The sequence below is a fragment of the Ursus maritimus genome, unplaced genomic scaffold (genome assembly GCF_017311325.1).
Source record: "Ursus maritimus isolate PB19 unplaced genomic scaffold, ASM1731132v1 scaffold_3, whole genome shotgun sequence".
Lineage (NCBI taxonomy): Eukaryota > Metazoa > Chordata > Mammalia > Carnivora > Ursidae > Ursus > Ursus maritimus.
In genome coordinates, this window is record NW_024425563.1 from 51,178,950 (window position 1) to 51,193,980 (window position 15,031).

Below are 15,031 nucleotides of genomic sequence, written 5' to 3' on the forward strand. Positions count from 1 at the left end.
GGCTGAGAAAAATTTGAGATGGGAAATAGAAGTGAATTTCCAGTCTGGGGTTAACAGATTACCTATTTAAAAGCTTTCTGGAGTAAAAAATTTAAATAACCTTTCTAAGTGGTCTACAGAGGATGCACAGAACAGTTATTGATAGAGGATAGAACAAAATGCTCCCTGTGCAGGTAAAACAACAACAGCAACAAAAACCAAACAAAAAACCTTAAAAAAACAAACTTGGAAATAAATTCTTATTTATTTATTTGGTCCAGTTACCTTCTGTTGGGAGTTGGGATGGGGCTTTGGTGCCTGAATGCTACTATTCAGCCCTCTGAAATTCTCATCAGGGAGTTTACATAAAGAGTAATAGCCAAGCAAGACATAATAAAACATACTACTGGGGCGCCTGAGTGGCTCAGTTGGTTAATTGGGTAAAGTGTCTGCCTTCATATCAGGTCATGATCCCGGGGTCCTGGGAGCCCCGCATTGGGCTCCCTGCTCAGGGGGGAGCCTGCTTCTCCCTCAGGCCCTTCCCCTGGCTCAAGTGCATGCACGCACACTCTCTAAATAAAATCTTTTAAAAAAATATATAAGAAACCCACACTATTGATAGATGGGTGCATACTTGGTAATTCCTATCTACTCACACCTGTATACCCCAATAATCTAAATTTTGGAATTTGCATATTCATATGTCCTGTAGTGGGGAATAAAAGATGGCTGGGCCCAAATCCGGCTTACAGAGTCCACCATATGACATACCTTACCTATTCTCCTTAGCAGATGGAGATGTGAATCTCAAAAGAATAATCACACCATTAATAAAACAGCAATGTGTTAACTTCTAGCTTAATTAGGTTACAACTTCTTTCTCATTGGGCAAAACTTGTAGGAGAGAGAGAGATATGAGCTCAATACACCTCATTTCCTTTCCTTTGGGTGAGGTGAAGGTCAGACAGGTTTTCCCAGCCCCAGTCCCTTTGCCTGCTGGTCCCCACACCACAGACAGACAGACAGACAGACATTGTGTGTGTGTTCATTCTCCTTCTCCTTTCAGGGAAAAGCCTTATAACAGTGGTTTTCAAACTTTTTAAGCAGCAGAATCCATTTTCAAATGATGTGATTTCACATAATTTACAGAGAAAGGGGGCAGATGGTTTGCCTCAGATCATGATCTCCAGGTCCTGGGATCGAGTCCCACATCAGGCTCTTTGCTCAGTGGAGAGGCTGCTTTTCCTTCTCCCTCTGCCTCTCCCCCTGCTTGTGCTGTCTCTCTCTCTCTCTCTCTAATGAAATAAAAATCTTTAAAAAAAAAGTTTAAAAAAAATAAACATTTAAAAAAAAATTTACAGAGACAAAATGGTTTCTATAAAGTCAGACTTAGCCTGGCAACCAAGGGATGGAAGAAGCTCCTCTATTATGCTTAATGATTCACTCACAAATATTTTGCTTCTGATCTCAGCAATTAGTCTTTCTGGAGGTGGATTCTGCTAGTTTAAAGATATGAGAACCCAAAAGAAGAATGCTTCAACCAAGTGACAGAATAACGTCTTTACAGAATTAGAAGTTAAGAATACAACCCGGGCATTTTGGCATCCTCCTGGCACTGGGTAAAAAGAACAAAAGTTATTATATTTGGTTAGGTGCCTGAACTTGGCCATGAAGGGGGAAAAAAAAGGTTTCTGTTCTCTATGGGACAGAAGATAGCTGGAGCTCAGGGGATCCCCCTTGGGTACCTTCTTCTTGTTGGGAGAGAAGAGTCCTCTATGGTTCTCTGAATTCCTACATATCTTCCTAGACATGCCAAGAAGGCAAGGCCCTGACACTTTTTACCTGGGCCACCACTTCTCAGGGTTATGTTGGCAGCAAGCAACTATAAGGGATGAAATAGTCTTCCCCATAAGAATAAGGAGTAGGCTGCTTACTGTTTGCTACAAAATGGCAGATTCCTTAAGCTCAGTGTTCATTCCGTAGCTACAACACAAACCCACTGTTGTGCATAACATCCATCTGGGCCCCAGCAGGTCACCCTCATAGAACTTGTGGGGCAAGTGGAACTGACACATACATGTGGATGCTCATGATGCTGTGCTGTGAGTAATCAAGTCTGCTGTCTCTAACCCAGGAGTCTCATGTCTTCGCCAGCATCCATTAAACAGCAACAGGCTAACTAATCAGCTTATAAATACCATAAAATCAAATCCCAGGCCCATTGCCTCTACTGCTAAATCTAGTAATCAGTGTTAACAAAAGACTAAAGTGACCCTATACAGGCAAGACCAAAGGTTCAAGACACCTAGGAATGAAGGATTAGGTCACCCCATCAGATAAAGAACCTTAAGGAGTTGGCTAAAGACAAAGAATAGGAATAGGCAGTGAAGGGAGAAATCATGAATACAATGAGTAATATTAACAAATAAATAATAAACAATGAATGTGGCTTCTATTTTTATTTTCGTTCTTGCTCTTTTATTTGTATAAGTTTTAACTATGAAACTTTTCCCTCCACAATCATATAAAGAATCTATTAAGACTTAGACCTTAGAATCTTGAAATGACTATAGAAGGAATGGATATCACCAAGTAATCTTGAATTTGAAGTTAGACATGATAAGTGAAAAAATGTGATGACTTTTTTTGTGGATTCTGGCAATCTAGTATCCAATTTCCTGCCTAGTAGAACCCCAAGCTCCCATTTCTGGAAAAATTCCTCATTATGAACTAGGTTGGTGAGAGGGCAATTCCCAGAGCCTGCCTCTCACTATGGAAGCTAAAAGTCAGTTATTTCTTCTGTTCACTCAGCAGAGCCAAAATCTGGCAAACAATACAAGGCCAGACAATTATACACCTACTTTCAGGATTTTAAATTTTGAGCAAATAGAAGATGGAGGGAAAACTGTCTTTATGGCAGTGGCAGCAGCGACGGCAGCAGCAGCAAGTAGTCAAGACTGTTCCTGCACCATAATTGACTCCAAAGTCTCTGAAGCCTAGGAATGAGAGAATACCAGGGGTTTTGCTTATTTGCCATGCCTGTTCATCTTCCAGCCTGTGGTCAATATCTAAGTTCCTGATATTCTTGCAATAAATTATTCTGACTTCAGAGAGAACATATTTTGGTTGGTGGCAACCAAGAATTCCAGGAGATTCACTGTGATAATAGCAATACCAACAATATTTGACAACACTGAATAATTTATCATGAGTTTTCAGGGGCGCCTCGGTGGCTCAGTTGGTTAAGCATCTGCCTTCAGCTCAGGTCATGATCCCAGAGTCCTGGGATCGAGCACTGGACTTGCTGTCCAGCGGGAAGTCTGTTGTTTCTCCCTCTGTCCCCCACCCCACTCTTGTGCTTTCTCTCAAATAAATAAATAAAATATATATATATTTTTTTAAAAAAAGAGTTTTCACATTCTCTGTCTCACTATCCCCAACATCAGTAGGGTCGGTCAATATAATATTATAATCATTGTTGTGCAGATACAAACATAAAAGGCTAAAGTTGTGACTTGCTCAATGTCATACAGTTAGTAAGAAGACAGAGCTAGAATTCAAACCCAGATCTGTTTGATTCCAAAATCCATGTTATTTTCACTATAGGGTACTGTTTCACACAGCAATGAGTGACTAAGGCAACACTACTAAAAGGAGTTTTATAGAAGATACAAAGCCACTTTTTAAAAAGATTTAATTTATTTATTTGACAGAGAGAGAGCACGCACAAGCAGGGGGAGTGGGAGAGGGAGAGGGAGAGCGAGAAGCAGGCTTCCTGCTGAGCAGGGAGCCTGATAGGGGGCTCAATCCCCCAGGAACCTGGGATCATGACCTGAGCCGCAGGCAGACGCTTAACTGATTGAGCCACCCAGGTGCCCCACAAAGCCACCTTAGCATAATTTTTCATGATAAAAGCTTATAGTGTAATATTAAATTGTGATTCAAATTAAGTGCAATTCAAAAAGAAGGTCTAAAAAAGAACTCATTTTAATCCTGGCACACCATTTTCCAGTAGGCTAACCTGATATTAAGTACAGAATTTACGATATTTAGCACTGATGGCATATTCTTAAGAATGTCTCTCTTAAATATTAATCAACCACATTTTTGACAGTTTAACAGAATATAACTAAATTATATGCTGTATTATTGCATACTAAATTATTTAATATGCCGGCTATTTCAATGATATGAATCTTTGTAGTAAATGTTCACTGGAGCTACTACCTGACTTACAATTCTCCCCTCTCAGGAAATGGCCTCAGTACATAAAATGAGCCTTTCAAGATTATGTTTGTGCTACATGACCTTGTTCTCCTTCGCATAGATAGTTGATTCAAAGGGTTAACACTCAACCCAAGCTAGGTCTATCGCATCCTGTCTATCCAGGATTTGAAACTCTGGAAGAGAAACAGATTAGTGGTAGTCAGACCTGAAGTCCAATGAAGGCGCTGTTCCAGACAAAGGCTAGATGTTGGCATGGTTCTTGTATCTCCTAAATCTTGACGGTCTTTCTTCTCTTCAGAAGGGAATTTTAATACAGTCATGTCTCCCTTAAGATACACTTCTGTAGTCATTCATTCAACACACATGGGGTAAGTATCATGATGGTAGTAGCATTTTATACTACTGGATTTTATTTTTTTAAATGTGGAGATATATAGTTTCTATTTAAATTCCAGTTAGTTAACATACTGTGTAATATCAGTTTAATGTACAATACTCAACACTTCCATACATCACCTGGTGCTCATCACAAGTGCCCTCCTTAATCCCCATCACTTATTTAACCCATTTCCTCCCACCTCGCTCTGGTAACCATCAGTCTGTTCTCTATAATTAAGAGTCTGTTTCTTGGGGGCGCCTGGGTGGCACAGCGTCTGCCTTCAGCTTAGGGCGTGATCCCGGCGTTGTGGGATCGAGCCCCACATCAGGCTTCTCCGCTATGAGCCTGCTTCTTCCCACTCCCCCTGCTTGTGTTCCCTCTCTCGCTGGCTGTCTCTATCGCTGTCGAATAAATAAATAAAATCTTTAAAAAAAGAGTCTGTTTCTTGGTTTGCCTCTCTCTCTTTTTCCCCTCTGCTCACTTATTTTGTTTCTTAAATTCAATGAATGAGTGAAATCACATGGTACTTGTCTTTCTCTAATTTACTTATTTCACTTAGCATTATACTCTCTAGCTCCACCCACGTTGTTGCAAATGACAAGGTTTTACTCTTTTTTATGGCTGGGTTATATTCCATTTGTGTGTGTGTGTGTGTACATGCGCACATGCGCATACGTGTGAGTACACAACATCTTCTTTATCCATTCATCAGTCGCTGGGCACTTGGGCTGTTTCCGTAGTTTGGTTACTGTAGATAATGATGCTATAAATGTTGGGGTGCATGTATCCTTCTGAATTAGTATTTTTGTCTTCTTTGGGTATATACTACTGGACTTTAAAGAACATTAATCTCATCCTGAAAAGCCTGGGCCATAGAGAAGGCAGGTCCCTCTCCATGTACTCACAACTCTGTCCCTCCTTTATTCTCTAAAATCTGCCCCTTCCCCCACCACTCCAATAAAACTTAACTTGCTAAAACCACCAATTTTCAAATCCAGGGGACACATTGACTTTTTTCGCCTCCCTACTACATTTGATACTCCTGACTAGCTCTTCTTTGTAACTTGTATCTTGGTTTCAATGATATTATTCCCTGCTGTCTTTCTTCCTTCCATACCTTAATCTCCTAAGAAACTTTTCTTCCTATCCTTTAAAATATTGGTGCTCCCTCAGAGTTTCATCCTCTGTCCACTTTTCTTCTTACTCTGCCCGCAACCTCCAGGTGTTATCAACCATACCTATGACATCAACTATTTACTTAACAAGTATTTGTGCACCTCTGTGGTAGATGTTGGCAAAACAGCACTGAATAACACAGTGTCCCTGCCCTTATGAAGCGTAGAGCCTAGCAACAAAGATATACGTTAAAAATAAGCAGTCTTTCTTGCCTTTATAGAGATGATCAGTGCACGAACGAAAGGAATGGAGTATATATAATAGAGGTCCTTGACATAATGTAGGGCATTCAGGAAGGAAGTGGCATTAAAGTAAGAACTGAAGCATGAGTAGGAGGGAAAGAGAGTTAACAGGTACTGGTACAACATTTCAGGCTCTGAAGGAAGACAGGTGCCTGGAGTGAAATAGCTAAAAGAAAAGTAGTATGAAACCTGACTGAAATAGTTTGGGATCACATCAGACAGGGCTGTGAAGGCCTGGTTAAGAATAAATATTCATTACAAATGCATAGTAATTAACCTCAAAAAACCTTCAAAAATTCTACTAGCCATTATACCAATTCTACTCTTCACAAAAATTACTTTTATCAACCTCTAGCTTCATCTTCCTCCTTCATTTTAGTGGATGATCTCATCTCCTACTTTTCAAAGAGAACAAAGGCCTCTGGACAGAAACTCCTTCATTCTCCTGATTCCAAAAACACCTATCTACCGATCTCTTTTCCTTCCCACTCTTACGGAAGAGAAACTGTCCTCCTCCCAAGAGAGATTAATTACCTTTAATTGAGATCTCATCTAAGGAATCATCTATCAATTATCCATTCTGTCTCATATACGTTTAAGCTCTACACCTCAAATGAATTATTTTTTAAAAATGTTTTAATTTAAATTCAATTGAATTAACATATACTGTATTATCAGTTTCAGAGTTAAAATTTAGTGATTCATCAGTTGCATACAACACCCAGTGCTCATTACTTCAAGTGCCCTTCTTAATGACCATCAACCAATTACCCCCTTTCCCACTACCCACCTCCCCTCCAGCAACCCTCAATTTGTTTCCTATAGTTAAGAATTGCTAATGGCTTGCTTCCCTCTGTTTTCATCTTATTTTTCCTTCCCTTCCACTATGCTCATCTGTTTTGTTTCTTAAATTCCACATATAAGTGAAATCATACGGTATTTGTCTTTCTCGGACTTATTTTGCTTAGCATAATACTCTCTAGTTCCAGCCACGTCATTGAAAATGGCAAGGTTTCATTCTTTTTGATGGTTGAGTAATATTTCATTATATATATATCACATATCATTATGTGTGTGTGTGTGCTCACACGTGTGTGTATACACACACACACACACACACACGCACATATATCACATCTTCTTTATCCATTCATCTGTCAGTGGACATCTGAGCTCTTTCCATATCAAATGAATTCTTCCAGTTATTAAGCACACTTATACCTAATTTAAACAAATAAAACCAAACGAGCTTCATTTGACTCCCCTACTTCCTTCAGGGACAAATTTCTCCAATAAAGCTGTTTCAATTGTCTCATATCTTACTCAAGACAATCTGACTTCCATCTGTCTCCCCATCAAAGAAGCACTTACTACATTCAGTAATTTTCCTGTGTTGCTATACCCTGATTTCTCAAAGGCTTCAAAATTTGCCATGCTCCTTCTGAGACAATTTCTTCTCAGATTCTGCAAATTCTCACTTTCTTGTTACTCTTCTAGCCTTTTTTTGGAGGGAAAGGGAGGGCCTCCTTATAGGCTCACTCCTTATCCCTTATCCTAGACGTTTCACAGTTTCAAAAAGAAGTTATCTTCCGTCTGCAGATAATCACAAATTTACACTTAAATATTTTTTTAAGATTTTATTTGAGAGAGAGAGAGCACAAGCGCACACAAGTTGGGGGGGGGGCAGAGGGAAGCAGACTCCCCACTGAGCAGGGAGACTGACATGGGGCTCCAACTCAGGACCCCAGCATCATGACCTGAGCCAATGGCAGATGCTTAACTGACTGAGCCACCCAGGTGCCCTTTTCTTCTTTTCTTTTTTTTTAAGATTTATTTTAGAGAGAGAGAGAGAGTGGGAGGAGGGATAGAGGGACAGGGAGAGAGATAATCCTAAGCAGACTCCCCATTGAGCTCAAGCCCGACAAGGGGCTTGATCTCATGACCCTGAGATGGTGACCTGAGACAAAATCCAGAGTCAGATGCTTAACAGACTGAGCCACCCAGGTGCCCCTAAAATAAATTTTTTAAAAAAAGATTTTATTTATTCATTTGAGAGAGAGACAGAGAGAGACCAATGTGGGGCTCGATCTCAGGACCTGAAGATCATGACCTGAGCCAAAGGCAGATGCTTAACCATATAAGCCACCCAGGTACCCCCCCCCCAATTTTTTTTTAAGTAAACTCTACGCCCAACATGGGGCTCGAACTCACAACCCTGAGATCAAGAGCTGCATGTGGTATGACTGAGCCAGCCAGATGCCCCACAAATTTACACTTTTAACCCACAACTCTCCAGATCTGTCAATTCATCATATATACCTTAATGTCTCACGGGCACTGTGAACTGAACATATCTAAAATACAAACTATAATCCCTTCCTCAAAGCCTTGATCCTTTTCCAGTACCTCCTCTCTTAGTGAATAGTGTCACCATCTACCTAGTTATGCATTCTAGAACCCTAGAGGTCAAAACCAAAACTTGTATTGAATCCCTCAGCATCCAGTCAATCACCACTATCATGATAGCAACAAAAATAGCCAACATTTATTGAGAACTTATTATCAGGTCCTGTTTTAAGTTATCTTAATTTGGTCATCTAATTTAGTCATCACACCCACATGTGGAAGTTATCATCACCAAGTCCTGTGGATTTTACCTCCTGAATTTCTTGAATATGTCATCTTTTCTTCATCACTACTGCTGCTATCACCTTAGTTCAAGGGACCCTCTCTTTGAGCTACTGAACTTCCTGTTTAGTTTGCCAACAATCACTCTGAGAACTCTCATTTGCCACAGATCAAGCACCATCTTTTTCAAACGAAAAACAAATACCTGCAGATCCCTCCTCTCTCTCTCTCTCTCTCTCTCTCTCTCTCACATACACACACACACACACACACACACCACATCTGAAGGGGTTTTAGAAAAAAGGCAAATCCCCCTAACTTGACTTAGGAAACTGTGCATGGACAGGTCTCTAGCTATTTCTCCAGTTTCTTCTTACACCATCCTCCCCCTGATGTTCTGTACTCCAGTCACACTGGCCTTTAATCAGCTTCTTGCACTTGCCATTCTATGGTAGAAGACTCTGCATCTGTTTTTCCATCTACCTAAAAGGCTCTTCCTTAAGGTGCCTAATTAACACGTAATCTTATTTCAGCTCTCAGTTCATTTACCAGTTCCTTGGGGAAATCTTCCTGATTTGATGGTCAAATCATCCAATCATACCCATCACTGTATCATGTTCTTCTCTGTAGTAATACCTACTGTTACAATTTTACATTTCTTTTGTGTGACTGCTTGACTAATGTTTTATTCTCCTACTAGACTAAAACCACATGAAAGCAAGGACTGTCTGGTTTTGCTCAACACTGCAACTATAGAATCTAGCAAAATACCTAGCATGCAGTGGGTCCCAGTAAGTATTCATCCAAACAGATGAGTCAGAAAGCCAAACTGAGCTAGAGGAATAAGTCAACAGTGAGCCAAAAAAAGGGGGTGGGGGGCAGTGTGAATCTACCCACGCTCTGGTTTTAAAGGGGGGAGAGAGGTATTATTTATAGAGGAATGTTGAGACTAAGAATGGGTGGACTGGTTTGGATGGTTGGTTTAAAAGCTAGAGAAGTTAAAACATGCCTAAATGCTGGACTCTGGTAGAGAAGAAGTTAAAGATGCTCAATAGTGATGGAATAACCAACAATATAACTTTCCTGACTAGGCTAATATTGAGGGAAGCCAAAGCCCAAGTGAAAGTACTGGCTTTAGATGGAAAAGAGACAGCTTCTTCACTGTAGCAAAATTAAAAACTGTCAATACAGGTGTATAGATTTGGTGGTCGAAATTTAAGAGATAGTTCCAAAATAACGTCTTCTGTTTATTTTTGATATCAAAAGGGGAATGATCTACTGAAAGTGAAGATATATAGAGAGGACTCGTTTTAGAGGAAAACGGTAAAATTAATGTAGAGTAGGGCTGATCACCAGTATTGACAGCTGAGTTGAAATTAGGTCTTACCTGACAAAGAACTGCCCAGTAATGGGATATTTTCCAGCTGTGCTTGGAAACCTTGCACAAAAAAGGTAAATAGTCATCAATGCTTTTTACCGGATGGATGTGAAAAAAGGATGGAAGGTCAAGAAAGCCTCGGGCATTGGAAAGGGAGTGAAGAGAGAGATGATTATCTCCTAAGCGGGACAGACAAAAGGAGAAGACAGCGAAGAGTCAAAAACAGGAAGGTCTGGATGATGGGAGTTGTCAATGGGAGTTGCTGGTGGAATTAAATGAGACAAAGCATGTTAAACACATTGCAGAATGGCTGGTAGAAAATAAATGCTCAAGAAGTGTTTCCATTACTGAGGATTTAATGCAGAAGGTTTAGATGATTCACAAGGGACCCTAAAGATTAATGACTAGTAGTAATTTGCAACCTTGAAAAGATGAACGTACAGAAGTTGAGTAATTTTAGCTTGTAAGTAAGCCCAGCTGACTGCTCAACATCCAATCCTTAAATCAGCTTTTTTGGTTCTCTCACATAATTCTCAATAGGGCTTTAACATAAGCTTTTAAATTCTAATCATGCTTTAATTCACTTAACATGAGGAAACTGTAAGCTGTAGTGGTACTCAGGAAGGTCTCAAAACATATCCCTCAAATGTTAAGGGTCTCCTAGACTTCATTAACACAAGAGCAAAAGCAATTAGATATAAGCAGTAGTGATTATGACCCAGCCTTACTTTGTAGAGCTCCTCTGTAGTGTATCAGGTAATTAAACAAAAAGTTTGGGAAATAAAAAGGTGCTCAGCCTAATTAAATAAGATGCTGCTATATAGCCACCAGAATGGCTAATGTTATAAAGACTGACAATTCCAAGTGTTGACAAGGATGTAGAGTAAAAACCTCTCTAATACACGGCTGGCATGAGCTGTAAACTGGCACAACCTTGGAAACTGTACGACAGTATCTGTTAAAGCTGACTGTAGCATAACCAGTGACTCCACAACTCCACTCTTAGGTATTTCCCAATGGAAATACATACATGTGCACATCTAAAGCCAAGTATAAAATACACAAAAATGTTCAAAGTAGTACAATTCTTCATAGCGCTAAACTAGAAATAACTCCTATGTCCATAATGATAGAATGGATAAATTGTGGCATATTTACATAATGGAATACTAAATACAATGAGGATATACTAGAGCTACACAGAACAACATAATAAATTTCACAAAAATAATGTTAGCTTTCAGAAACCAAGACCCAGGAGTATATACTGTATGATTCCATTTATATAAGTTCTAAAACAGGAAAAAAACAAATCTATGGTGATAGAGGTTAAAACAGTGGTAACCTTTGGGGGGGGTAGTGATTGAGCAGAGTGTAAAGGGCGACCTCTGGTGTACTCTTCATGTTCTATTTCTTGTTGGTGGTAGTATGTTTATTTTGTAATAGCTCATTGAGCTGCATGTTTATGATCTGTATCCTTTTAGTGAATCCTATACTTCATCAGAAAGTTTACTTTAAAAACAAAAGGCTATAAATGACTGCAAGGATGATGAAGGAAAAGGCTCCATGAGAAGCTGAGGCTGCCGGCTCTGAAGAACCTCCATTCGCCACTATGTATAGAGTTGGCTGCTACGCTACGGAGAGATGAAATGACCTAAATCATATTTCTCTAAGATCACAAAACTAATTAATGGTAGAGCAGGAACTGGAATTCAGATATTCTAATTTCACCGTGTTCTCAACTTCCTGTGAGAATGTTTCTGGGTGTGTACAGAGGGGTCCTTTTCATCCACGTACTCATTATTCTGATCCCCAAAGTAATGAGGTCATATGGGGAAGCAAAAATAGTCACAACATAATATTCACTAAAGAACAAGAACACTTATAAAATTGGTTCTCACTCAAACATTCTTCCTCTGGCTCAGACCAGTTTCTCTTTCTGCCAATTCCCATCAACTGCCCTTGTCAGTCATTCTTGGTGAGTCTCTCTTGTGTTATGATGTTAAACAGAACAATACAAATACAATGTAAATCAACTGCAGAGTGAAACTGCACATCTTGCAAAAGATGCAGGATTCCATGAAGTTGGTTAAAGTTCTACTGGAGAATACCCGAATAATATGTAAAGCCATTGACAAGGAGAGAATCCAACAGATTAAGGTCAGTTAACCAATGTGGAAGAGATCCCTGTTTGTTCCACCCGGCATCTATTTTCCCCTTCCTACTAAGTAACAGTAACAGAATCCTGATTTTTTGGTAACTTTATGTCTAGCTTATCCTAAATAAACAGATGTTAATATAGTCTAAAGCTAAGTCTAAGAACTGGATACGCATCAATTTTTAAACCCAAAGAGCTAAACGTAGCTTCAGAAAATCCCCTCTTCTTCAAGTAAACAACTGATGCTGCAACCCAGCTGCACCCTATCTACATAAGGAATGAGGCAATGCTTCACCATGCTGGTGTCAGAGACAAAACCATGTATCTGGGGGGAGAGGGAGGGTTGGTGGAAACGAATCTGAGCACTGGTGAACAGTGTTCACCCTTTACAAGCAGACACTTGTTAAATGCACCAGTAATATGAAGTCACCAGTGTTGTAAATATAAAAAGGTTTACATGAAATGAACTTGAATGTATACATGAAAATAGATACATGAAAGTAAGTTACACATAACACTGAATTCAGACGTTCACAGCTACTTCAGCACAAAAGCCAGGAAAGGTTTAAAGGCATTCGGATAGGTATCTACTGCATTCATGCACCATGCCAGGAGCTGATGAACAAAGACAAGATCCCGGCAGTCAGAGTTTGCTTAAAGAAACCAGAAGCCAGTATCTTCATACAAATCTTAAATTCCTGTACTGTTTTCCCTGTTCTCCTCGGAATCACTAGATAAGCAAACGAGGTTTTGCTATTATTCATACTCACATCCTGCTTTTGTCTTCTTTAAAAACAGGACTACAGTTACAAAACAGAAACATTCTCACATCTCCTTAGATGCGTATTTTTTTAGAAATAAAGCTTACGGAATAAAAAAGTAACCAAGTGACTTTTCTATGCTTTTTGGTATGTTACGGAATTAAAAAAACAAAACAAAAAAACCTCTCTAGTCTACATTCTCCGTCTTAAAATTCATTCTTTTCATAACCCACCTTTCGCCGACGTGAAGACTTTCATTAATGCGCCACACATCAAAGAGAACAAAGGGCTCCTCTTAATAACAGAGGCGCACAAGGGCCTTAAAAGACTGCGCGGTATTTATCCGTGACTGTTTCTGCTCTAAATTAACACGTACAGGAGGATTTGTCTTCAACTAGCTCCACCCGGCTAACACAGAGGAGGGGCGGGGATCCTTATCTAAGAGTAGCTGATTTCAGGCCAGCACTGCTGCTTTTCCCTTCTTTGGGGGCTTCAGGTTGGGCTGTGCCAATGGGCTTCTTCGCACAAGATCTCACGACACCTTAAAGCGGCTCGCCAATGGAGGGATCTTCGCCTCACAAAGAGATAACTAGGGCAGAGCTGTTATACAACCGATACGCGACGCCGAATGCCAGCCCGGGGAGTCCCCCAGGAGTGCGACTTGGGAGCCACAGCATCCGCAGACGAGGAGACGCTTCTCGAGAACGGTTTAACGCGACCCTCTACTAAACAGCAGCTCGGCTGGCGTGCGAAAATGGAAGGAAGCGCGAGGACCGAGGAAGACAGCCGCGATCCACCGGGCGCAGTTTCAGCCCAGGGAGCCAGGGGCGCGAGTCCCGGACCCCCTCCCCCCTGGCGCCCGTCACTCCCACAAAGGCGGTACCTGTTTCCGCATGTTATTCATGACGCCCATGAAGCCCGCCAACAATTTAGCTTCTTCTCGAGCAGCAAGTTTCTTCTCGGTCTTCTTCTTGCTGCTCTTCTCCACCCCGGAGGCTGCCATCCTCCGTCAGCTCGGTTCACGCCCGGGGCTGGCCGGGCCGAGCGGGGGGTTGCACGCTCCGGGCACGCTGCGGCTTCTGTTTACCAAACAGCGCGGCCGGGACTGCGGCTGCAGCGCCCTGCTGCCGGCGCGGCCACTGCGGAAGGACAAGGCCTGGCGGCCCCCTCAGAAACTCACCGGGAGGCGACGTCGCGGGCTCGGCGGCGTCCCGACAGAACCGGAGCCGGGCCGAGGAGTCTGCGCACTTCGCTCGCGGGGGCGGGCGCGCTCGGAAGGGAGCAGGGGGCGAGGCCTACGCGTCACAGCGGCGCGCCGCTCCCGGCGACGCGGTGCGGGCCGGTTGTCTTTGTCGCCGTCGGCCGCCGGCGAAATTTTGACTTCCAGCGGCTCCAAGGGCGTGCATGCCCTTCGGTTTCCCCAAGTCAGGGTTTACAAATTTAGACTATGTGGAGGATTTTCTTTTTTTTTGGATACGCAGGCGGTATCTCCCGTTAGTGTAAGCCCCGGAGGAACCAGGTTGATGTTGTCTTCCCTGCAGCATTACAGACTGGCAAATTGTAGACGCTTAATATGTATTTATTAAATGATGAAAGATTATCACGTACTGCAAGTGACAGGCATCTTACACGGAACACAAGAGTTATTTGCTTGGGATTCATAAAGCAAAACCACACAGTCCCGTTGGTGTCTCCTTGATGTGGAATGCCTGCTTACTTAGGCTGGTTTACTTACTGTTTGAAACCAGATCAGGGATCAGCTCCAGAAATCTTCAGTTAGTCCAGTTAGTCTTCCCCAAGTATTCTACCGGGACACGAAACTCAGTCACCGAACTCATGAAAAGGCTTTTTTTTTTTTTTTTTTTAAGTATAATAATCTGTTCTTTCGAGTGTATGGTAATACAAGATTATTTGAAATGGTACATCATTTACATTCTGAAAATTTTCTACATATCCTCTTGATTTTCTACCCAGGTCTCTACAGGCATATACGGAGACATATTTTATGGAAAATAATTTACACCATTGAAGCATGCTTTCTCTTGAGGACAAACAATATACAATAACTCAAATGAAAGAGCAGGTGGCATATAAGCCTCCATT

The 15,031-nt window shown here is 41.3% G+C and overlaps 1 protein-coding gene across 4 annotated transcripts in view; it reads right to left on the reverse strand.

Annotated features, from left to right (window-relative positions):
- KLHL7 (kelch like family member 7) overlaps positions 1 to 14,165 on the reverse strand; it is a 59,044-nt gene extending 44,879 nt beyond the window's left edge. Inside the window, exon 1 of one of the 4 annotated variants that reach the window (XM_040644196.1) lies at positions 14,109 to 14,165. Coding sequence is in view for 1 of the 4 variants with exons in the window: in XM_008686382.2 (XP_008684604.1) it covers positions 13,812 to 13,931 (120 nt within the window). In the remaining 3 variants the exon portion in view is untranslated. The other 3 variants (XM_008686382.2, XM_008686383.2, XM_040644195.1) reach the window with 3 other exon arrangements.
- Between the last annotated feature and the right edge of the window lie 866 nt (positions 14,166 to 15,031).